Source organism: Amborella trichopoda, chromosome 10, assembly GCF_054954075.1.
Source record: "Amborella trichopoda isolate Santa Cruz 75 chromosome 10, AtrichopodaSantaCruz75HAP2 v2.0, whole genome shotgun sequence".
Lineage (NCBI taxonomy): Eukaryota > Viridiplantae > Streptophyta > Magnoliopsida > Amborellales > Amborellaceae > Amborella > Amborella trichopoda.
In genome coordinates, this window is record NC_142345.1 from 17,802,818 (window position 1) to 17,827,683 (window position 24,866).

The 24,866-nt window shown below is 39.2% G+C and overlaps 1 protein-coding gene and 1 long non-coding RNA gene across 5 annotated transcripts in view; one reads left to right on the forward strand and one right to left on the reverse strand.

Moving 5' to 3' along the window:
- Nucleotides 1-27: 27 nt before the first annotated feature.
- LOC105421018 (structural polyprotein) lies at nt 28-24,609 on the reverse strand. 2 transcript variants are annotated; one of them, XR_016043043.1, is made up of 6 exons: nt 23,792-24,609; nt 22,991-23,158; nt 22,706-22,805; nt 21,937-22,251; nt 14,076-14,659; nt 28-449 (listed from the first exon to the last, which is right to left on the reverse strand). XR_016043043.1 is itself a non-coding variant. In XM_020670165.2 (5 exons), exons 2-5 carry the CDS (start codon nt 23,077-23,079, stop codon nt 333-335), a joined length of 621 nt encoding a protein of 206 aa, XP_020525824.2. In that variant the 5' UTR covers nt 23,080-23,158; nt 23,792-24,584; the 3' UTR covers nt 28-332. The 2 variants fall into 2 exon arrangements, 1 of the variants encoding a protein (XP_020525824.2); XM_020670165.2 differs by lacking the exon at nt 14,076-14,659 and having other exon boundaries at nt 23,792-24,584.
- LOC110007678 (uncharacterized) overlaps nt 23,806-24,866 on the forward strand; it is a 5,107-nt gene continuing 4,046 nt past the window's right edge. For all 3 annotated transcript variants that reach the window (XR_016043044.1, XR_016043045.1, XR_002281747.2), the window contains exon 1: nt 23,806-24,652. This is a non-coding gene — a long non-coding RNA (uncharacterized LOC110007678). The remainder of the gene's footprint in view (nt 24,653-24,866) is intronic.

A 24,866-nucleotide genomic window follows, 5' to 3' on the forward strand; every position in this document is an offset into this window, starting at 1 on the left:
AATTCAAATTAGCAGTTAAAAGAAAGCTTTGTTGAGAGTCACAACACGTTTGTAATATAAATTAATATGGCATACATTGTTTCTTTTTACTCAAGTGTGTTTTTGGTTAGCTTGGTCTTTCATGGGAGACACCGTTCAAGGTTGGATGCAGACCATGTGTGAAACCCCGGGCCCAAAATAAGTGCACTATTTCTTTGATTCTCCGATTCCTGTATTTTAGCAATTCCTCCAACGGGAGAACAAAAATCCAAGTTGTTCCAAGTAGAACTCCATGTTAACAATTTGATGCATCTGTATTGAATAGAGAAGACTGATCCATCCAAGTCCCCAAGTTAAAACCTAGAGCTTGTGGGAAGCCTAACTGCTCCATATCCAGAAACGGATGAAGTGCGCTTACGCTTGATGACAATTGCTGATGAGCTAAGAAGAAATAAACACACCATAATGCCCTGTACAACACGACAAAACCAACCACCAAAAGTTATGAAAGATAAATGAGAACATTTGCTCGCCATGGTTAGAAATTTTGAGCGATTGTCAACCATGTCTAATTATAGAATTTATTCAGAGAAAGGCATGTAGGTCAGCTATCTGCATCACAATCATAAGGCTTGAAGATTCATCTCATAGAATCATTCATAAGTGTAAATTTGGTAGTGCTGGAATAGTTTCAAGAGGCCCCTTGCTGATCACGAATATAACCACTTCCTGACTCTCTCGTCCAAGCTCCACTTGGTTTTTTTATCATCCACAGGAGAAGACAAAATTGTATGGTCCCCTTCTCCATCAGGCGACTTCACAGGCTCATCCTTTTACGACAGCTTAACTTCCACTCCCCCTGATCCCCTTGCACCCTATCCAACTGCAGCTAAGGCTTGGTGTTCTTGCTTACCCCCAACCCCAAAAATCCAGTTCTTTACCTGGATAGCCCTCCATGAGAGAGCGCCTTAACCCTGGATCATCTGCAACAAAGGGGTACCTCTGCCCAACCGTGGTATCATGTTCTGCAAAGCCGAAGAGACAAATCATCATCTTTTTCTACATTGTGAAGTGGCAATGGCCCCTTGGACTGACGTACTCATGCTCTTCAGCTGGCTGTAGGTCACCCCCCAGTCAGTTCCGCCTATATTCTCCTCTTACACTCGCACCCCTTGAAATAGCTCTGGGAAACTGTTATGGATCGCCTCCATTGCTGCAACACTATGGGTTATCTGGATTGAAAGGAATAGTAGGACTTTAAGAAGTGAATCAGCCTCTATCCCTACCCTCACAGAGAAACGACGGTCCCTAGTCACCTTTTGGGCTCTCAATAATAGGAGCTTCGCCAAGTACTCCTTCTCCGACCTTCATCGACAGCTGCAGACATTACTTCATCTGAGGGTGATGAGGATATCTCGAGCATCCCTTTCGAGGCCACCGGAAATAGGGACCATCAAGTTCAATTTTGATGGTTGCTCCCTTGGCAACCCTGGCCCTCCGGCATCGGCGGCCTCTTCAGGAATTCGGCAGGCCTAATTTTGTCGTCTTTTGCTATTCCCATCGGTGTGTCTGATTCCACCAATGCTGAGGCTGTGGCTTTGCTTGAGGGTCTTAGGCGTTTCGACCGAACTTGGGAAACACAGTTAATGGTGGATGGTGACTTACTAAACACTATCTCATGGCTTCTGGATCATCCGCCACCCCGTGCAAACTTGACGCCATCTTTGCTGAGATTGTCCATCTGTGTACTTCCCTCCAAATTGCTTGGAGACACAGACATAGGGAGGCTAACGAAGATGCAGACGCGTTAGCTAAGGAGGGAGCAAGCCTCAACCCCCCTTAGAGCACTAAGGCAGATTCTGTTTTTTCCCCCTTTTTTAGGGGGTCTTAGTGGGGCCTAATGATCTTGTATAGCTTTCCTGAACGCTACGGGTTCTGCTTTAGGCACCTTGGTAGGGGAAACGACTGTTTTTGTATCTACCAATACTTTGTACTTCCTTATTTTATTAAGGGTGCAGTTTGTATAGAGCCTAGGCTCTAAATAATCAAATTAGAGCCTACCTTCAAATAGTGTTGAGAAATGTGGTTTCAATATTGAAGATCTTTCTGATAGCCTTAAAATATATTTTCATTATTTATTTATAAAGTTTAAAGCTTAAAAAATAGTGTAGATCGACATATCTATGAAAACTTGAAAATCTTGAAAATTGACGGTCCAAAAATGTGTCACAAAATACACTATTTCCAAGACTTGCGATCAATTTTTTTTCTTGTGTCCATGCATCTTGATGTCGAGATGATTAATTTGAAGATATTTGGTCATCAAAACAACCTCTTCTAGTGAAATTTTTGAGGTAGGCTCAAATTTGATTGTTTAGAGCCTCGGCTCTATATAAACTTTTCCCTTTTTTTAATACAATAGTCAATTTACTCAAAAACAAAATCTGCTCGTTCTTCCCTGCAAAGAACTGAGATAACAGTCCACTTTGTTAGAAAGGCAACTATGGGCCTTTGAACTCTTTTTGATGTTTTGCACATTTAAACCATCGAGATGATATTGTCTTTGATTGCAACAATAGGCCTTTCCTTACCTTAAAAAGTTCTGCTATTACGTTGCCAGACATTCCAAATGAGAGTGAACATGGAGGGTTTCCACAGCGTAAGACCAGCCTGTGGGAAGGGTGGGGAGAATTAAACCAGGACTAATTGCTGAGTGGTTTCAGGTGTCACCCACTGGCCCCCAAATAGAGTAAGCAGGAGACTTCATAGGTGAGTAACTATGGGACAGTGCCATAAAAGGCGCAAAAGTGTCTTTACTTTCTATTGGCAGGATGCACCTGTTAAGCATTTGCAATCCACATCTTTGTAGTTGGTCTACTGCAGAGTATTGTCAATGGCTGACCAACGAAATGAATATTTGGACCTTCGGTAGTGCAGGGGAAAACCAGGCCCTCGATCTCACAGATTGAGAGGGAGACACATCCCGGATTTCCTTATAGAAAAATGATGCTGTGAACCTACCCGAATGGGAGGAGTCCATAGGTCTGTCATTATCATACCAGGTATAAAGAAAGCATGGATTGAAGAGAAGATATACAATCCAAAAACTCAGCAAGAAAGCATGCCCAGGGTTTTTGCCTCTCTTGCAAATAGAAGTACCCTGGGACCAAGTTCAAGTTGATAGAGTTTCAAAAATGAATTTTATAGGAAAAGAAGTAACTGCAGCTACTGTTTCCAGAAAAATAGTTTCAGGTTTTATCATTTAGCACTTGAAGGATCCCATGTTTGTAACATCTGGTCCATCTGGCCCTGATGATAATAACATGAAGCTTTGTCTAGTTTGAGTTGCCAATTTAGCAGTTTATTAGTGGTTTCATCTCTGCAAAGGCTGGAACTGTTTTTGGAATGTCAGAACTGTTATGAAACTTTTGTTCAACATAGGAATCATCAAGTCAGGCATTATGAAACTTGATGTGTACTTATTCACCTATCTCAGGTTCCTTCAATTTTTTTGACAACGATAAAGTTCATTATTGAATGATAGTTAATTTTAACAGTAAGTAGACTATTTTGTCATTTTGTAACTATTTGTAGGATCCTTACATTACATATTATATTATTTGGTTGAATGTTTGATAGAATCAGCATTCTAAAACTCACCCAAGTCAACTCAGACTTCGCAGCCTGCCAAGCCAAGAGCAGGGTACACATGTATACCATGTACAGTACTTGAATGAGTCTCTACAGTACTCACCCAACAACTGCAAATGTCTCAATTTTAAAACGGGGGTAGAAATCTGGAACACCCCCCCCCCCCCCCCCCCCCTTCCTTTTCTTTTCTTTTTTTCCCTTCAATTTTCAAGATTGGTGACCCTAAGTCGTGCAATTCGAGCCAAATTTTTGCCTAATCTATCTGTTAGTAACATCAGAATTGAGAAAACGTCATAAGATTTGATGGATTTAAGAGATCAGGAAATATGACCATGTTTTTGCCCGATTCAAAAATTTGTTATTTCTTCACAATGGATGGCCAATCTTTGATGAAAAATGATCTCTAAGCCTACTTTTGTGTTCTTCATCCAACCATGGGTTGATCTTCACAAAAATGAACACCAAAATAGGATTTGGGAGATTTCAGAAATCATCGAAATTTTTCAAGAGTTTGGCTATCCTGGATAGGATTGAGGGTTTAGATTGGGATTGTGTGAGGAAGCTTTGAAAGGAATTTGAGGGTTCAATTTGAACCAAGTGTGAAGACAAGGGGATTGGGGGATCAGGCTCGAAATTTTGGGTATGCTTCATTTTTTTCAATTTAAATTCATAATTTGACTTATTTTTACTAAATCAACTATAATTTGATTTATTTTTACTAAATCAACCATAATTAGTCATTTATACACACTGTAATGCTATGTAATTTTTATTGTTTTTCTATTGTTTCTGGTTTTTCCCTTTTTCCAGACTTTTCTTATTATACAAACTAATAGCATCATTTTTTTCCTATTTTATGTTTTATATGTCTTTTTTTATTTTGTTTTTGGATTTTTATATTTTTCCTTTTTTAATGGATTTTTTATACCGTTCTATTCACAACTTTTTCGCCCATTTTTTCCAGCTTGAGTAGGACTAGGGTGAGTCAACTCAGACTCACCTGAGTTACGGGGCACAGCAAGGTGCTGAGTACCTTGCCCGAGCCATGTTACCTGGATAAAGAATCCTATTTGCAGCACTCAATGCGGATGACAAGCCAGGATGCAAAGTCTCACCATTTGCTTTTGGCTCATTAAAATCAAAGTTCATAATATGTTCTAAGTAGCATATATCCTGAGCCCATATTATAACTGTGTCGACAGTATTTTGGGTAAATTAAGCTCAATTTTGATGGATTCTCTTGTGATAACCAGGATCTCTAGGGTGCACGGACAAATCCAGAATCACCTACAGAAGACAATGATGTTTTTGAGAGGTTTCGTTTGATTTGAGGAATACAACAATGGCTGAAGAAAGAGCCCTACTCACTACGGTGTGCATCATCTCCAGCAGGGATTGCTGCTTGGACATTGAGGACTGCCTCAATGTCATCACGTAGTTGCTGCCACCTTGGAGAGCGGGCCATGTATTATCAAAATTCTGGAGGTTTGTGCCTGGATAGACCTCTCTCCTTTTCACATTGATTGTGTGATGCAAATGAGATGGCTGACCTTTCGTTAAAGAAGGTTCGAATGTGTAAGCCAAGGTACTAAAAGGCAGTTGCTTAGCCATCTTGAGGTACCAAGAGGTCATTAATATCTTGCCTAGCATTGAGGGTTTCCTTGGGTGGAGCATTATCAAGCAGGCAGGGCATATAGGCACCTAGGGCCTAGGCAACCTTCCCTGAGCCCCTAACAGGTTGCAAAAATGGCCATAGGAAGGGGGAATTGCATCATTTTTCCCCCACCAAATGCCGTAAACGGTTTTGAGGGGATTCTAACCCCCCAAACCCTTTGCCAAAAAGATTTAAGAGAAAAAAATCTCCCCCAAAACTCTCATTTCAAGCAATCTTTCGGGTCAAAATTTCTTTTAGATAACAAAGAGAAATTCAAAAAAATCAAAGAGGGTTGCTTTTGATAGATTGTGGAACTTTAAAAGGAGTTAGGAAATGTGTTTTTACAACCAAAACTCATTAATCCAAATTCTCTGTGATTGGGTTTCAAGAATTGGGGCTTTTATTGATTTTGTGTTTGGTGTTTCAACTTTTGAATTTGCTTACTGCTATTTGATGCAGTGTCATCTTTTGGATCAAATAAACATAATGATCTAGATTGAATATGCATTTTTGCTCAATGTCAAAGCTAAAAATAAGGTTCAACTTAATTTTATGGAAATAGTTATATGGCCGAAATACATCACGTAAAAAAACATTTGGATGGTATCAAAGGTGATAGCACCATGAAAGAAGGCACCAGCAGAAGTTAGAAGGGAAATTAGAGGAGATTACTAGGTTGGTAAATGTGTATGAGGATGATTATTATGAAGGGGAGTCCAAGGTAGGCTCAACTCGAGTGAGTAGACAAGAGGGGTTTGGATGGAAGAAGCCTCACACGAAGGGGGCCATGGATTGCTTTGTTACCCGGATCTTGTGGCCATAGCAAGAAATCATAAACAAATAACGATAGAATATCACTTCAAGAAGTAGGATATAGGTTGGTTATGTCAATACATACCCAACCCATACAGCTCTACCAAAAGGGCATTTCTTTCAATGTCAATTGCTTGAAGAGCTTCCAAGCTATGTTTGTAGCAGTGGCCCAGTATGGACCAAAGTTGAAGTTCGCAAAGTAACAATGGATGATGGTTTTTGGTCAATCAACAAGAAAATCTTGCAGTTCACAAAGCCAATATGGAAGATGATAAAGTTTGCAAAGAGCGACAAGGCTATTGTGGGCGATGCATGAGAGAAGGGATATTATGTTGCGTGAGATAGTTGTGAGCCCGTATGACCAAGTTATACCAAAGAGTGAGAGCCTTAGTTGTGGCCCAATGGAGGGACCGGGCAAATCTTCCACACATTGTTTGGCATTTCTTTAAAGTCCCAAGTATTACTCTCAAGAGTGGTTGTCTATACCCATGCCTGGAGGGGAGACGAGAGTGAAGCCCCATCATGACAAAGAGATATCATCTTGTGACCATAAAGCTCTTGATATGTTGATTTTGGATGACAAAGAACAAGCTAAAGTGCGACAACAGTTTAGCGATTTTGTTGGTAATAGAGGGGTTCTCCCTCCCAGTGTCAATAGCTGATAGGGGCACGATGTCAGTAGGTTCATGGTGGGACCTATATATAGGTGGTTGTCTCAAAATGTTAATTCATCCTGTGCAGAAAGATGTCGAAGCACTTACAGCTACATCCACAGTACGAAAAGGAACCAATTAAACTCAAATCGATCTGAGTCATTAGTTTATGTTCATTATAATGAAAAAACGTTGAGTAGATTGCGGGCAAACTATGAGAACAAGTACAAGAATTGGGATGCTCACCTTGAGGATGACCACCTCGAGAACGATATGGATGATTCGATTAGAATCAAATGAACGAAAATTCGGCCACTCAGCCGCCAAGGCGGCATTTTAAAAAAACGCCTAGTTGTTCAATAGGCGACATTTTCCTAGGTGCCCGCCAAGGCAGTGTAAAAGGCAAGTGCTTAGGCAGCGTCTAGAACCTTAGCGGAAAATTCTTTTTGGGAAAGGGCAAAATATATAATTTTACCCCGTTAAAAGGGGGAAAAAGGGTTTAGGGAGCCATTCTTACTCCCAATAACTTTTTTAGTGAGGTGTAGAGTGAGAAACAACTTGAAAAAACTAGATTTGAAGACTTGTTGAGGGATTGAAAGTTTTATCGACCTCCTTGAATGGTCACAATATTAAAGGATATTCATCCCCAATCTTTTTGAGCCTTATAGTGGTTGTAAAAGAGGAGATTTGGGAACCCAAAAATTTCGGTTTGGTTCGATATTGAATCCAATTCAAGAAGGTTGGTATATTTATATAGTTTTTATTAGGTTACGTATTTTTGTTTCCACAATGTCTAATGATGTTATTCTTTGCTATTTGTATTATTTTTTTTTTGATACTTTGTGATATGGATTTGATATGTTATTGTCTATTTGGATTATTATTTTCACATTTTGTTATTCTTTACATGAATTTACTTGTATAATTCATAAACCATAATTTTTTATTATAAACTAATTGCTTAATATTTAACAATGTGTAATATGTTTTTCCGATTTTGCCTAGATTTATTTTTTGGCTTAATAAGAACTCAATATATTAAATGGTTAATGTATATACTTTTTTTGCTTCATTTCCTATTTATAATTTTTTAGATGACCATTTTCTAATTTTTTCTAGTTTGACATTGTTGTTTTTGTGTAATTTTCAGGCTTAGGTAATACATTGATACTTGATATATAAAGGTTGTAGGTGAAATGCCTTACTCGGCTTCAAGTAAACAAAGTGATACATGTTGGAAATATGGATATTGTCCCAACCCTAGTAACAAGAATAGAGTAGATTGGAAGTTTTGCACAAGTGAGTACAACGCTGACATTAATAGATTGAAAAAACATTTGGCCGGCATAAAAGGGGATGCGACATCATGTACTCAAGTCCTTGCAGAGGTCAGGAAAGAGATGCTGGATAACATAGAAGGGGTCCAAAAGAAGAAACAACAGGTCAAGAAGGGACATGAAGACGTGAGGACCTCTATAAACATCCATGGCATACCTGAATATGATGAAGATAAAGAGGAAGGAGGCTCCATAAGTAGACCTGTTACCATTGGGCATAAGAGACCTCAAACAAGAGGGCCTCTTAATATATTTTTCAAGCATCCTGATCCCGATGTGGTGGTTCGCGAAAGGGAACTGATATAGAGTATTTTAGATAGTACTCAAAAGAAGCAGGAGAGAGGAAGGGTGAATCAATATGTGGTTTGATGGTACTTTCAAGGGGTTCTACCATTTAACACTGTCACTTTAAAGAGCTTCATTGTTATGTTTGATACAGTGGGGCAGTTTGGCCCAGGATATAGGCCTCCTACACCTTACGAGCTCAACGGATCTTTGTTGAGGAAAGAGGTGGAATTAACACACGACTACCTCAAGATCCACAAGGATGCTTGGAGCAGATGTGGGGGTTACTATTATGACAAATATGTGGACTGATAGGACGTCTATTAGCGCCATGAACTTATTAGTTAATTTCCCATGGGAACTGTTTTGTTGAAGTCCATTGACACATCTGATAAGATTCATGATGCGCCCTTCATATATGGTGTTGTGAATCAGTGCATTGAAGAGGTAGGGGCAGCAAATGTCGTGCAGGTCATCACACATATGGCTAGGGCCAATATGGCAGCTGCGAGATTATTGGAGATTTCGAAGCCGCACATTTTTTGAATGCCTTGTGCGGCTCACTGTATAGATCTCATGCTTGAAAGATTGGTGAAAAGAAATCAATGCATGAGATGCTAAACAAAGCCAAAGCCATAACAGTTTTCATTTATAGCCACTCATGTTTTGGCGATGATGAGGGAATTTACAGGTGGGACTGACATAGTGAGGCTAGGGGTCACCAGGTTTGCCACCTTATTCTTGTCTCTAGATTCGTTGAATAAACAAAAGGACAAACTCTGAACCATGTTTGTATCTGAAGCATGGAAGGGGAGCAAGTGGTCTATGGAGGTCAAGGGAAAAAGGGTCTATAACATTGTTATGTCAAACAAGTTTTGGAGTGGAGTTCAGTTTTGCCTTGATATTTTTAGGCCACTTGTGAAAGTTGCTTCACCTTGTTGATAGCAAAAGGCAACCAGCAATGGGCATATTTTGAAAGCAATGGACGTTGCTAGAGAAGAAATCAAGCATAACTTGAAGCAAGGTGAAAAAGGATTTGGCCCTATCTTGAAAATTGTTCATGGCAAGTGGGATCTGCAGTTGGAGAGACCTGAGACCCCTACACTTGGCAGGGTGTTTTCTCAACTCTATTTATTTCTATTCTGATCCTGAGATAGAGAGAAGGGATTCTATCATGGTCGCATTCAATAAGTGCAAAGTAAGGCTCTACACTGACTCTGATGTCCAAGACAAACTGTCCACGGAACTTGACTTATACAGTTATTCAATGGGGACCATTGGGATGGACTTCGCAATCAAACAAATGACAAAGATATATCCATGTAAGTTGAAGATGCATTTATCATTTCAATTTTCTAAATTTTAAATTTACATAGATAAATGTAATCTACTTATTTTTATTGTTAAATGTATAATAGCCTCTTGGTAGGCCAACCATGGAAAAACTGCCCCCAACATGCAAAAGATGGCACAATGGATATTGAACTTGACTTGTACATCGTCCGACTGCAACTGCAACTGCAACTTCAGCACCTTCGAGATGGTGAATATTCTATTTATCCTCAACCTCATCTCCTATCGATTTACGACAATAACTTTATCGATATTTTTTTTTAAGGTAAAGCATTGTAATATGGAAATGGTAAACTATGAAACAGATACATACAAAGAAGAGAAATAAACTCGAGCAGAAGAGACTAAACGACCTTGTTTTCGTTCAGTACAATCAAAAGCTAAAGGAGCACCATCTAGACTGGTTTCAAATTGAAGATCCCATACTTGTGAAAGAGTTAGATCCAACAAGCGAGTGGTTGGTCAAGCCCAATGTTGGGTATGAGCATGTATTCAAGGGAGAGAGCTTGACATGGACCCGAGTGTAAGAGGCGACTGGTTTGGCATAGAGCCCTATGAGAGCTACTAGATCCCAAATACATAGGAAGGGGAAGGAAGTGACCTAGGAAAAGGGAAAGGGGAAGGGGAAGAAGAAGGTGCAGACAAGGACGAGGACGATGATCATGGAGGAAGAGGAGGATGCAAACTCACAGAAGACAAGGTAAGGAGGTTTCTATGTGGAGGAGGAGGAAGACTCTGATGATGATGACTTGGCATCATCATCAGATTCAGGTGGACTTCATGCCAGATGTCGACCTCGTGTTGCTCGTGATGATGAAACTCAAGCTCATAATTGAGTTCATCATATCTGTGGGGTGAAGAAGAGTTTTTATAGTTTATGGCCTTTGTTGGTCAGATGTGACTTTTTTCTAATGACTTTTGAAACTTTTGTAATTTGTGAGTGACTTGTGATTCGTGAGATTTAAAGGACATCTCGAATTGATTTTATCTTTTAATGTTGCTTTTGAGTTATAATTATTTCATTTACAATCTAAAGTCGTAAAAGTTTATGTTTGATCTGTGCTTCCTTCATCTTAACAGTTTATTATATACAAAACTGATCTGTGCTTCCTTCATCTTAACAGTTTATTATATACAAAACTTATTAAATAAAAAAGGGAAATTATCATAAATATACCTTAATTTTTGGCTTATTAGAAAAACGCTATACTTTTCTAAACCTCGTCGACACCCATTTTATTCACTTTTCGCATTTTGTTGATCAAAATAGCCTTCACAGTAGTCGTATGACCGTGAAGGCAACATGATTTACTAAGTACCGTGATGTTTAATGTTTTGAGGCATCATGATACTTAAAATACCGTGATAACCATTAAAGGTATCATGGTACTTAAAATACCGTGATGACCGGAAGGTGTATCACGGTATATAAAATACCGTTATTGTCTAACCCCTCTCTCTCTCTTCTTTCGAAAGAGATTGTCAGTGACGGAGAAGATGATGACACCGACCTGCGCATCGCACAACACAAAGAGCACGTGCGCCTTCTTGAAGAGTCCCCTCCTCCTCTAGAAATCATCACCTGCCTCACTATGGTTTTGGGAATGAGGATGGGAAAAAAAATAAAAAAGAAAAGGGTTTTCCTCATTAGGTTTATTGTCCCTGGCTTCCCTGGAGCTTCAAGTGGGCGGGCGGCCTTATCAGAGGGTGCTCGCTGTACTTGAGAAATGCCCGGCAATGGAGCGACGCAATTGGCTCCTCAGATTTCTAACTCTTCTCTCTCACTTCTTTCTTGCTCTGGGTGGATGGATAGTTGGATGAAGACCATAATGGTATTTTATGTACCGTGATACACCATGTCGTCATCACGATATTTTAAGTACCGTGACGGAATATACCGTGATGCCTTCACGGTCATACAACTACCGTGAAAGCTATTTTGGTAAAAAAAAAATTGAAAAGTGAACAAAAAGGGGATGGACGAGGTTTAGGAAAATATAAGGCTTTTTTCTAATAAGCTAAAAATTAAGATATATTTTTGATAATTTCCCAAAAAAAAGAAAAAAAAGACAATTCTATATACAATAAAATGGGGGGAGGTGTGGGGGATACAACTTTTAAAAAAAACAACACTGGCTGCCTTTGGGCCTGAGCACCGGTCTTAGCTCCTAGGTGGCCCAGAGCCCAAACCGCCTAGGCTGCCTACGACATCTTGAACATTGATAGAATTAGAAGCAAAGATAGATGTCGATGACAGTGATCGTCCACCTGCTTCCCTTACAATCCCGAGGTCTAACATTCCTTAGGGAACTTCTCTCTTGCAAGGAGATTTGCGAACCCCCTCTGCTGCACAATCAACCCAAAGCACAGCTCCTCTAAGTCAAGGCCTGTCTCCATCATCCATAGCGGTGACACAAAGGCTCCATGATGCTCAGAGGAGCACTAGAAAATTAGAAAAATAGTGTGTTGCTTAAAAAATTGTATCATTCTCTCTCATGATGTGATTGTAAGAGAAATTGTATCTCTCATCTTCTGTAGGACTAGAAATGGGCCGGGACAGCCCTCAGCCGCTATTACCTAAAGGGCTGGCCCAGGCCTGACCTGGCCCTGACCAGGCCAAAAACTGGCCCAAGCCCGACCCTAGCCTATCAGAGCCAAGCCGGGTCTAGCTGAGCTGGGTTAAATAAGATTAAAAAGGGTAAACCAAAAACACAAAGAAAAAGAGGGTCGGGCTGAGCTGTCCTTGGCCCAAGCCCAGCCAGGCCCTAGTAACTTAAGCCAGGCCGACCAGCCCATTGCCACCCCTAATCTTGTCATTGTAAGGGCTGGAGTACACTTTTGGACATCTCTCTCTCTACACCCCTTCTAGTGGTTGTAAAAGCTTGATATTGAAATGTAGACTGCAAGGCCATACTTTTGGACGTTGCTCTCCCTCCCTTCATGTGGTTGTAAAAGCTTGATATTGAAGAGTAGATTGCAAGGCTATAGTTTCTCTCTCTCTCTCCCCCCCGCCCCAAGAATTTAATATCTTATGATAATTTTGCACCTTACACATATAGGTTTCACACACACACACACACACCCAATTAATATTTTATGATAATTTTACACCTCACACAACATTTTACGTCAATAAATTATTCCATGCATATATAGTTTTGGGTTATATTTTCTTACATATAGCCATTTAGAGAAAAAGTTTGTGCAATAAATTTTGCATTAGAAGCTATAAATGTCATAATCTATTTAATGAATTGATTTATCTATTATATTAATGTAATGAACAATGTAGTAGTTTAAGGGTGTGGTTTCCATAAGGTTGCAACCGTAAACAATCCAATTAAGGTGCACCTTCAAATTTTATCATAACATACAATTTTGATGTAAAATATATTTAGGATTATCTCAAAATCTATTATTATATCTAATTATAAAATTTTAAACTCCAAAAATAGTTAAAATCAAGTAGATCTATAAACATATGAAAATATTGAAAATGGACGGTCTAGATAATATGTTGTAAGATGCAGCATTTTTGAGACTCAAAATCCATTTATTTTTCATAGTCATACTTCTCGATGTCGAGATGATCAATCAGAGGGTTTTTCAACATTAAAACAACCTTTTCCAATGGATTTTTGAGGTGCATCCGTAGTTCTACATTTTAAGGTTGCAACCTTATATAAACTTTTTCCGTAGTTTAAAGTTTCTTATTTATTTAATAGAAGATTAATCCTACATATTATTAATCAACAACGATGGGAACTACATTGTAAGGCCACCAATCACTATTCACACTTACACAAGGATCTCGTGTTCTAAGTAAATGGAGCTCGCTCCTATAAAAGTTATCCCTCGCTCCATAATATGTTGGACCATTTTTTTCTATTGCGCTCCTTGAGTTGAGAAACTCAAAAAATTGCCCTTAGGAACTTTGCTTTCAATATATAGGATCTCGCACCCTTATATAATTAAATACTCGATCCCATCTAACAGAGAAGCTCAAACCCCAACACACATGGACCATGATCCCTACATTTAAGGCTGTATGGACATTGATCCCAAGCATAGGGATCTTCAGTGTAGCTTCGCACAAATGGGTCCTGCCCCTAATCCCTGAACCATTCTTGATCCCAAACCCAACAATTGTGCTGTATATTGTTTCGTACACTCAAGGTGTCACTAGTTTCAAAATAAGAAAATCTTAGCAAGTGTGATATGAAACAAGCTATTCAAATAGGATGGAAAATTCTCTCATTTTCATATGAAATTTTCAAATCAGAGGAAGAATGCAATGATTGAGAATAAAAACCTGAGCCTAGGAAAAACATTTCATGCAAGAATACTTGCCTTGAACTAAGCTTCATGCTGTTGGATGGTCATTTTCCTTAGATTAGTTAGCATGGTCAGGATCTTCAATGGCACCTTCTTTCCTCGCTGAACACTTAACCTAATGATGTGCGTGGGAATCAAGAGAGGCCAAAAGAAAAACTAGTGGAAGAGACAAGAGGTTCCACGAAGTCTGAAAATCATGATCTATCATTCCGGCTGGTTGATGTTCAAATTGGAGAAGGCATGATTGAGGGCAGCATGCTGCTTTGTGGCCTGCGATAACTGAGGGCAGCATGCTGAAAACTGAGGCGACGGAGGTGCCTCGTTTCAAGAAATGGAGTTAGGTATGTTAAAGGTGAAATCAAAACTACAGCAACATTTGGCTACCAATGATTTTTTTCCCCATAAAGTTGGCATATGAAAGAGGGAGATGGGCTGGTCACAACCTGATTTGTGGATAGTGGCGCAAGAAGAAATCCATGATTAGCATTAGCATTGCAACAAGGATTGCTGAAGCTGTTCCTCCCTTTCCCTCGACCACATCCAGGACCAATGCATCGGAGTCATTCTAGACAATGTGTCCCTTCATTGCAGGTCGTTTCCTTCAAATGTTCATTTGGAGACATGAGCTTTGATTAAAGTTGCAGAAGTAAAGAGCGCAACTCAACAAATACTACTGTAGGAATCAGTCATAATCAAAGCAACAAATGTTTTATATTATTTTCCTAAACTAGCCAATGTGAACATAAATTTGTCTTGATAAAAAATTGGCTATTCAATGGTTGCCAGTTGATCGGACAGAATCATAATCTTGTTCAAGAAATCAATAACAGATGAAATCTCACCAAATTTGCTATAACGCCATTCAGTTCAAGCATGCGTGCAGTAGATGATTGGGAGTATGAAAAATGAAGTGTCCCGCAAATCCTTCACCATGTCACAGAATCAAGCAAAAATTCTTGAGATAAAATAAGGTAATCCAAGAGATGATAGTGTGGACCAGTGGTTTAAAAAACGGATCGGTGCCCCGAATCGAGCACTCCAAAAACCCATCCATATCGGTGATCCGGATTGGGAATCGGCCGAATCGGTCGGATTCAACCTTAAAAAAAAATTCAAAAAAATTATTAAAATTCATTATAAATGTTGTTTTCTAGGAATCCAATAAGAAATGGAGGTACTCCATTAAGAACTTTCATTTTTTTGCATCAATATGCGAATGTTGAGATGTTCTTTCCCCGCATGAACTACTGTTAACCATCAAATTTATATTACACAAAAGAAGAAGCATAGAATTATCATGAATGAAGTATATCATCATACATGGACTATAATAAAGCGTACAATTCGTAAAATACGACCTAATAATAAATGAAAGACGACGTTGTTCTTCATCTTGGACACGCTAGTGCCATTGATTGAATTCGCGTGACAATTCATTGACTCGATCTAGGAACGAATCATCCAAATTAATGGGTACCTGACTATACCCAAATCCCCGAGTGTTAATATTTTGTTGCACTCCTAATCCACGAAGCTTGTCCATCCTTCATGCTCACCTACACCGTCGTGCTCGTCCCTACCCTCTTGCTGTTGGGAATAATTTGGTTGGGATAGGGTGGCCTCAGAATCATCATCTCTCTCATTTTCCCTTATACCCCCTTCCCACTCTCCCTCATTAGGTGCAATAGCACCGATATCTTCCACGAATTGTGGATATGTTGGCGGGCTCTTTCTCTTTCATGTTGCTCATCACTTTCATCATGATCTTCCTCACGGATAGCCTCAAAGAATGCTCTCTTGTGCAACACTGACTCCTCTTCCTCTACTACCCATTCTTTTGTTGTGTTGCACAAGGAATGCTCTCTTGTGCAACACTGGCTCCTCTTCCTCTACTACCCATTCTTCTGTTGTGTTGCACAAGAGAGTGTTCCTTGTGCAAAAGAATCGTTCCTTGTGCAGAAGAATGGGTAGTAGAGAAAGAGGAGCTAGTATTTCACAAGAGAGCATTCATTAAAGCTATCAGTGAGAAAGATCATGATGAAGCTGATGAGCAGCATGCAAGAAGAAGCAGCCCACCAACATATCCACAATTCGTCGGAGATGTTGGTGGATTGGACCTAATGAGGGAGAGTGGGAAGGCGGTATAAGGGAAAATGAGAGAGATGATGATTTTGAGGCCACCCTATCCCAACCAAATTGTTCCCAACAATACGACAGTGTAAGTGAGCTTGAAGGATGGACAAGCTTCGAGGATTTTTTATTAGGAGCGCAACAAAACACTAACACTCAGGGATTTGGGTATGGTCAGGTGCCCATTAATTTTGATGATTCGTTCCTAGATTGAGTCAATGAATTGTCATGCGAATTCAATCAATGGCACTAAGGTGACCAAGATGAAGAACGACGTCGTCTTTCATTTTATTATTGGGTTGTATTTTACAAATTGATGCTTTATGAAGTCCATGTATGATGATATACTTCATTCATGATAATTCTATGCTTCTCCTTTTGTGTAATATAAATGTAATGGTTAACAGTAGTTCATGCCGGGAAAGAACATCTCAATATTAGCATATTGATGTAAAAAAATGAAAGTTCTTAATGGAGTACTCCCATTTCTTATTGGATTCCTAAAAAACAATACTTATAATGAATTTAATAATTTTTTTGGATTTGTTTTAAGGTTGAATCCGACTGATTCGGCCGATTCCCGATCTGGATCGTCAATTCACCGATCTAGATGGGTTTTTGGAGTGCCCGATCCGGGGCACCGATCCGTTTTTTAAACCACTACCGCAAATGAAGGGGATATTTGGTGTTTTCCACGGGAGAAAATTTGAGGAATCAAGTTCAGTAATCTGAAAAAGGATATAGGAAGACGAACAAGATCCGGCATCAGGAAAAGTATAACAGAAAGAAAAAGGATGCCCCCGTTTTGATTTGAACTGCGATGAGCAGATCAAGTAAATGTTACTTCACATGAGAATGAAAGCAAACTTTTTTTTTCTTTTTTTTTGGAAAAAGAATCTACAAAGATTTTTTTTTTTTTTTTTTTTTTTTTGAGGGGCACGTGAAGAACCTTCCCCCTAATACGGAGATTCACGTGAAGATAGAATTGATTGTTTCTTCTTTTTTTCAAGGTATGAGGATGGACGATTGGAGATGAATAAAAGAAAGACCCCTTTCTTTGAATGACGGTTGAAGCAATAGCAAGGGAGAGGGGAAATTTCTAAGGTTTTGAGTAGTTATGCTATCCACATGATTTATGGAGATCATTTCTGGACTTGGAATGTGAATAAGTTAGATATGGGATCAGGGCTTTGGTTTCAGAAACCACAACATTTCGGACAGTGAGGATCTAGAGAGAGGGAAGGGGTAAGAGATATTTATAGACAAAGGAAGAGAGGGAGAAGAATGGAGAAAAGGAGAGGAAAAGGACGAAGAATGGGATTTGCAAGATGCTTACAAGGAGCTGGAATGGGTCAACCTTGAGATCTAGATCTTCAGTTCTAATATCTTGTGAAAATGTCATCAAAATGAAGAAGAAGATGCTAAAGTGAGATATTAGGAATGGAGAAGAAGTCTAGTTGTCCAACCATCTATCATTCTTTTGAAACATGTGCTGGTCATCCAACCACTCTGTTGACCCAATCTAATGATATTATATGTATTAGGGTTAAGAGTACTTCACTCTTATACCCTCCATGTACATGAGAATTACAGTGTACAGTGGTCACATTATTTGGATAATAGACATAAAAATATCCAATATTACCACTACGCCACATGTGCAATACAAATGCAATGTATTATAATGCTAATAGGAAGGCACCAGGTGGGACTATCTTGGAGCAAAATGGTTAGAAGGTGCCTCACTCAGGATCCTTACAGGTGGCAAACCTCAAGTGGCCACCATCGAGGGACCTGTGGGCCTGTGGGAGAAATATAGCCCATAGAATGATCGGCTGATATTAATAAGCGCACCCAATTGGTATCTAGAAATTTGATGATAACACCATCTTCTCCAACATGGACCTACTCAAGATGTATCGACCATCTTCTTTCTCCCCCTCTTCATCTAGAGAAAACATTAAGAATGATCCTCCACAACCTGATGCAAGGAATGATAAACACATATCATTCCTGAACCATCCATCGGTCTTTTGCTTTTTATGATTCAGTTTCTGCAGTGCATCCTCATTTGTGTAATGCATGATAATCTTAGGCCATTATTGACCCAGCCATTAGTTTTCGGTTATTATGATTCAATTTTACAGCTCATCGTTATATGTGTCATCTATATGCCTTGATAAGTACTGATCATTCTAAGTAGCATTTCAACTCTGTTAGTGAAAGACGTGGCCATGTGGAATTCTACGGAATAAAATCAAAAAATTTCTCTGTTCTTCATTAATGTAACTGTATTCCAATAACAAGTGCCACAAAACCATATTGTAAATAGGGAAATTAGCACTATATACAACCTAGGATCTTTCCTTTTACTGCAAAATAAATACAACTCAATCCAAGGGACAAAAACTTTAACTTTCAATTATAATACAAATAATGTTCTTAGAAATACCAATAAACCAAGCAATATTGACTGAAAAATAAACAAAAATATTATGGAAGACTTGCTAGACTTTTCCTAGGGTCCCCCGCTTAGGATTTGATATACCCCACACCCAATTACTTGATAGATGGCACATTCTGATCCTATTGGCCCTGGTGAATTCTTTGAGTCGGGAAGTTCCTTTAGCAAAACCCTTTTCAAATTTGAGGTTAGATCTAGGATTTTCCATTACCTGATAAGGCCCTTAGGGCACGCCACGACCTCCCTTTTGTCTCTCTAGGGTTGGGCTTGCCACTCTCTTCTTGCCTTTGGGTGGACATGCCATGCCCTTTGAGACCAGAGAGAGATGAGAGAGAGGGAGTGGCAGAGAGAGGCAGTGGCAGAGAAGTCAAATGGTTAGAATGAAGAGGGCTACCCTCCATTTATGGCTTTCAAGGTTTCCTGGTTTGCCCATCTAAATTAGAACTCCACTTGGCCATAAGACCCTAAGAAATTTGTGACGAGAGAGAAAAATAATTTGAATCATCCACACTAAAAATCAGCCATCATGATCTAAGGAGGAATCCAGGAACCTTATCCCCTGATTATTTGACCCATATCCACTTCTAGTCAACCTAGGATAAGACCAGCCAAATATCATCATGTATTTTGACTAGAAGTTCCTCTTCTCTCACCAAGAGATTGTAGGAATTCAAAATCAAAAAAAGATTTGGTCAAATAAGCGATAAAATGAGGGAAAGTAGACTCAAGTGGACTGGTCATGTACAATATATACCTCATACAGCCTCGGTTAGGAGAGACAAATTGGTTTAAGTGGAAAGCTCTAAAAGGGCAAGGGGAAGGCCTAAAAAGACATGGATGAAAGTAGTGAGAAGAGATATGGTGATTTATGGCCAAACTGAAGGTATACCCCTTGATAGAGTAGAATAGCATAACAGGATTCATGTAGCCCACCCCAAATAATTGGGATAAAGCTTGTATGATGATAATGATGGTCCCGGATTGTGGATTATAGGTTCCCCACCCCCCAAAGAGCAAGTCACACGCACATATTGCTATAGTACAAGGCGGACTCACTCTAAATCCATGTACATTTATGCCTTTGTAGGGTTGCTTCTCGGAATGCGGCTATTATGTCACCATTTTCAAAAAATAAAAATAGAAGTTTCGAACATCAATACTCAAGGAGATTTCTAGTTAGGACCTTACATTGCTGCCTCAGAGTAAGCACTTAGCTACCTACACGAGGATTTCAAAGAGAGATATCTACCTGATGTAAAAGTGGAGAGATTAATATCTCATATAGTTCTAAAAGGACAAATAAAGGAAAATGCATAGTTTCCAAGGAGATCTTTGACAATGTTGTATGACTACTAAACCATATGAATTCTCCATATTACAATCAGAAAGCATGGGCTTCAACTTGATGAAAGCATAATTTCCTATAAAGAAGTAGCCCCTCAACTCAACAATCAAGGAAAAAATTAGTATATCAGCCTTTCAGTCTCAAATTTAAAGCTAACAACACTTGAGAAGAATTTGCTTACGATACGATTATGGCGCTTAGTGATGAGCAAGTGAACCTAAAAATGAGCTATCTAGCTAATGGAAGAGAAGCAATATTAAAATGTTACCTTGTCACAAAGGTATAAATGGAGCACAGATAGATTCTAAGGAGGCCTTTGTTTATATTGTCAAGCATGTCTTTATAGTTGCTACAACCATTGTTTTTCTCAACTTAGTATCATTTTGTATAGAACCAGCAGCATGAAGAAGTTTGAATAAACTATAAATAGTCTATGAACTTAATGCCTCAAACAATAGTTTTCAACAAGGTTTAAGAAATTTAGAGGAAAATGGTCATTCCAGCAGTGTCCAATTATATTTATTCATCAAGAGCACTATTTTAAGCAATGTATTACCGATTGTATATAGGTCACATTTCACTACTGAGGACAATTCTAGAATGTTGCATAGCTGAACGGGGAACTTGCATCACAGGTTTGAGATCCAAAGATTGATGAATACTGGAATAATTCCTTAGAACACAAGAGATTAGGTTTATTCCCATTCTTTCTTTTTATTGGTAGGAAGAAGCTAGATATGACAAAGGGAATATTCTCTCCAAAGAAACAATAGTTATTCTTATATGAAATTCAGTGCTCGGAGAAATGCCATGTGATACTCCTATGAAGCAAGATCGCTGCAGTCTATGAACTTAAATAAACCAATAAAGGACACAAGCATCCATTATAGAGTGGTTGCTAGTTGCTACGCTCACATTTACCTTGCAAAAACACACAGTAGGTAGCATTGTTAACAAAGTTTTACAAGATCGCAGAAGATGAAGTATTTAATATCATCATCATTGTCAAAGCCTTGTCCCAACTAATTGAGGTCGGCTAGACAAATCTTGCTCTACTATTCTGCTCTATTAACACTCATACCTTAGTAAGGCCATAAGTCCTCATATCCTCTCCCACTACTTCCAACCATGTCCTTTTGGGCATATCCCTTGCTCTTCTTGAGCCTTCCACTTGAACTAACTCACACCTCCCAATAGGTGTTGTACTAGATCTGCGCCACACATGGCCAGCCCATCTAAGTCTACTCTCTCTCATCTTATTGCATATTGGTGCCACACCTAAATTTTCCCAAAGGTATTCATTTTGAATTCTATCACTTCTTGTCTTGCCACTCATCCATATAATAAATACTAACATGATGATCAAAAATGCTATATCACTCCCAAGAAGTAGGGGTTCGGTGGCACCCATTTGCTCATTCTAAGAATTGAGATGCAGAATATATATCCTTCTGGTAGGAGGTTGATCACTAGCAACTGAGTCTCTTTTATTTGCCCCCAACAAAAAAAAAATTGAGCTCATTTGAGGAGGATATGATATCCTACGCAAGTAAGTGGTTCCAATATGGCCTGTGAATTCGAGGAGACAAAGAGTTTAGGGTGAGCATATATTTCAGATTAAAAATAATGCTGCCGGACAAAAATCAAATCCACCAAAACAAAAATAGAAATTAAAGGCTAAATCACCAAAAAACGAAATTGAATCACAATTCTACCAATCCATATCTCATATAAAACAATCACATAGAGCAGAAGACTTTCAACAAGTACGCGAGAATGTAACTGGAGTTGTGAAGACTTCATCCCAAGTCATGATGGGTGTGTTTAGCAAAGAACCAGAAGACAATTTCCTATTGCTGACAAGAATAAAACGATGACTAAGAGTAAAATGATGGAATAGACATGGAATCAAGTAAATCATGACTAAAAGTTCTAACCTCAAACCCTAGAACAGTCAGCCTCTCTTCATCAGCTGCGGGGACACAGCTCCTGAACATAAGATAATTCTGCTCCACGGCCTTCGTTGTGGAAGAAACATCCAGCAATCTTCTCCACCGTAGATGTCTCATTGAAGTTACAAAAGAGATGCTATTTTTTTTTACTGGAAGAGAAGAATCCATGTAACTCTCTTCTAAAGTGGACCTGCCCTTTTGGATTGTGGTGCCGCTTGATTCGTGGAAACCATTATGAATTTCCGCACATTTTATAGGAATGCGATAACCAGTTTCACTGCAGTGATACTTCTCATCATTCTGTGTAAAACCAATGAAAGAACTGAAGTTGAGAAGATGATTTGACAGAAGAAAAAATAAATACAGGTAATATGAATCTGAACTATTAATATTTTGGACAACAAAGGGCGTTCATTCTGGATATCCATTCTCCTATGGAAATATCCATCTGAAATTCGAAGAAACAATAATTTGCAACTAAATATAAAGCCCCAAAACCAAAATCAATCATACAAGCTCCAAAAACTTGTGCACCAAAAAGAACGGGTCATCCATTATTGATTGTCAATAAAGAAACATCTTTTCATTGTTATACAGATGACCAATAAAGAAATAATTTTTCCATGAGAATTGCACAATTTCCAACACAAGTAGCCAATGAATCACATGAAACCATCACTAAAATTAGAAAAAGAAAATGAAAGATGATAAAGTAGACATTTATTTCTTTCCACCAAAAAGAAAAGGAGACAACCTTTTCAGAATACTGGCAGGCGATGCAAGGGCCTGAAGGAGTGCACTCAAAGGTGGAGTTTCCCTTCTTCTCTCTGAACATAAGCAAGCGCCCTTCTAACCTGAAAAGCACCAAAGCCTCACTTTGCATTGTTTTCAAATTACCAAAACAGAAATGGTGATGCGCAAGAGAGAGAAACATGGAGGAGATCACTGTGTTCAATATTTAACGGGAAGGAAAACAATCAGTGTGGAAGCAAGTAGCAGAGAAGAGGAGAAAGGGATTATTGACAAAGGAGAGAGAGACCTGTGATCATTTGCGTGAACCCACGCAAAACAGAAGAAAGCAGCAGCCATGAAATGGAGCAGAACTTCCAGAATCCGCGTAGCAGCCATGGAGCGGGATCACTTCTGGGTTTCTCCAGCTCCGACGTCCAAATGCCCGCAATTTTGAGACCAGGAGGTGCCTCTTCACCTGCAACTTTCAACTTTCAACAGTGGCCGGAGGGAGACCAAACTATTACCATAAAGCGACGGTGTATGATACATGTATAAGAGCACATATACTATGCTCCCTCTGGAGCATAGTTTACTTCAAGTCCCTCGGTCAAAAGACCTGCGTGGAGGATTTTTCTCCTTCCGAAATTTTGGGACAGGAGAAAAAAAATTGAAATTTGAGCTTTATTTCATCATCTTAAAATATAAATATATAGGATACAATTAGGAATTTTTTATTAAAATTAATATATGGGTTGAAGAATTTATGTCCTAAATTTTGGAGTCCTAAAACTAAGGAAAAATTAGATGCAGATACAAACATGATCTCAAAAATATAGAAAGATCCGTACTTCTTTAAAAATTACACAGAAGGTCGGTCTTCCTATGGTTTTTTATTTTTGCCAATTTGGCCCTTGGCTTGTTGCCAATATCAAACCAATTTTTATTTTACGTTTTAGAGTCAGTTTGGATGTACCAAAAATTAAAATATGTTTTAATTACAATCTAAAAATCTTATAAATCAGACTTTGACTGCTCGGACAACCGCACGATTTTACCATTTTTGTAGGTTAAAAGAAAAAAAAAAAACTCTTCTCAAAACAAAAATTACCATCCAAAAAATTCAAGTTAGACTTGAATTTATTCGGATGAAAGTGCGCCCTTTGTCCTTCGTCTCCTTCGGCGCCTCTTCTGCTCTCTCTCGCCTCACACTGTCTCAACCATCTCTGCTCCCTAACTCCCTATCGTCTATTTGCTCTCTCTCCTCTCTCGCCTTTCTGCTCTCAGTGACAAAGCCCTCTCTCTCTCCTCTCTCGCCTCTCTGCTATCATGCTATCAGTGATAAAGCCCTCTGTCTCTCTCAGTGACAAAGCCCTCTGTCTCTCTCAGTGACAAAGCCCTCTCTCTCTCCTCTCTCGCCTCTCTGCTCTCAGGAGAATTGGGGTTAGGGTTCGTATCAGCGCTAAGGTTCAATGAATCAGGGTTTGGATTAGGGTTAGGGTTTTGAGAAGGGCCCTCCGATGAAGAAGAAGTGGTTGTGGTTAGGAGAGGCAAGTGAAGGTTTTGGTCAGTTGAGGGAGATCTTCTTTGACGCCCTTTGATGGAGGAGAGGAGGAGTCTATCGTTCCTTCTTCTGAGGATTGTGGGTCGTCCATGACAAGGGGAGGCTAGAGACCTTACAACCCATGACATCTCTCTCTCTCTCTCTGGACCTATAAAATCAGAAAGGGAATGGGATCTAAAGGCTCTCTATGTTTTTCTCTCTTGAAGAGGATCTGCTCTTTCTCTCTACTTTTTCTCTCTAAAAGGGGTGTCCAAATTCTCTCTCTAGAAACGCTCTCTCTGTTTCTCAGTCCGAGGAGAAGAGGCGATGCAGAAGATGGATCTAATAAATGTTCCTTTGCATTTTGTTTGTTTCGGGGTCGATGTGACAAAAAGGCAAAGATGGGGCATGGTTGACAACACTTTTCAGGTAGGGGGTTTTTTGACAAATCAACGAAATTATATGTCGAAGTAGTTTACCAACATAATAAAATAAGTCGACATAATAAAATAAGACGAGAATGTTTACCAAATGAAGTAGAAAAACTGGCCTTTACTTTTTCCAGATGTAGGGTTGTGTCTTGTGTTTTAAGGCACTTTAGAACCAATCCGATGTCCTAATTATCGAACTAGTCTAGAACTAA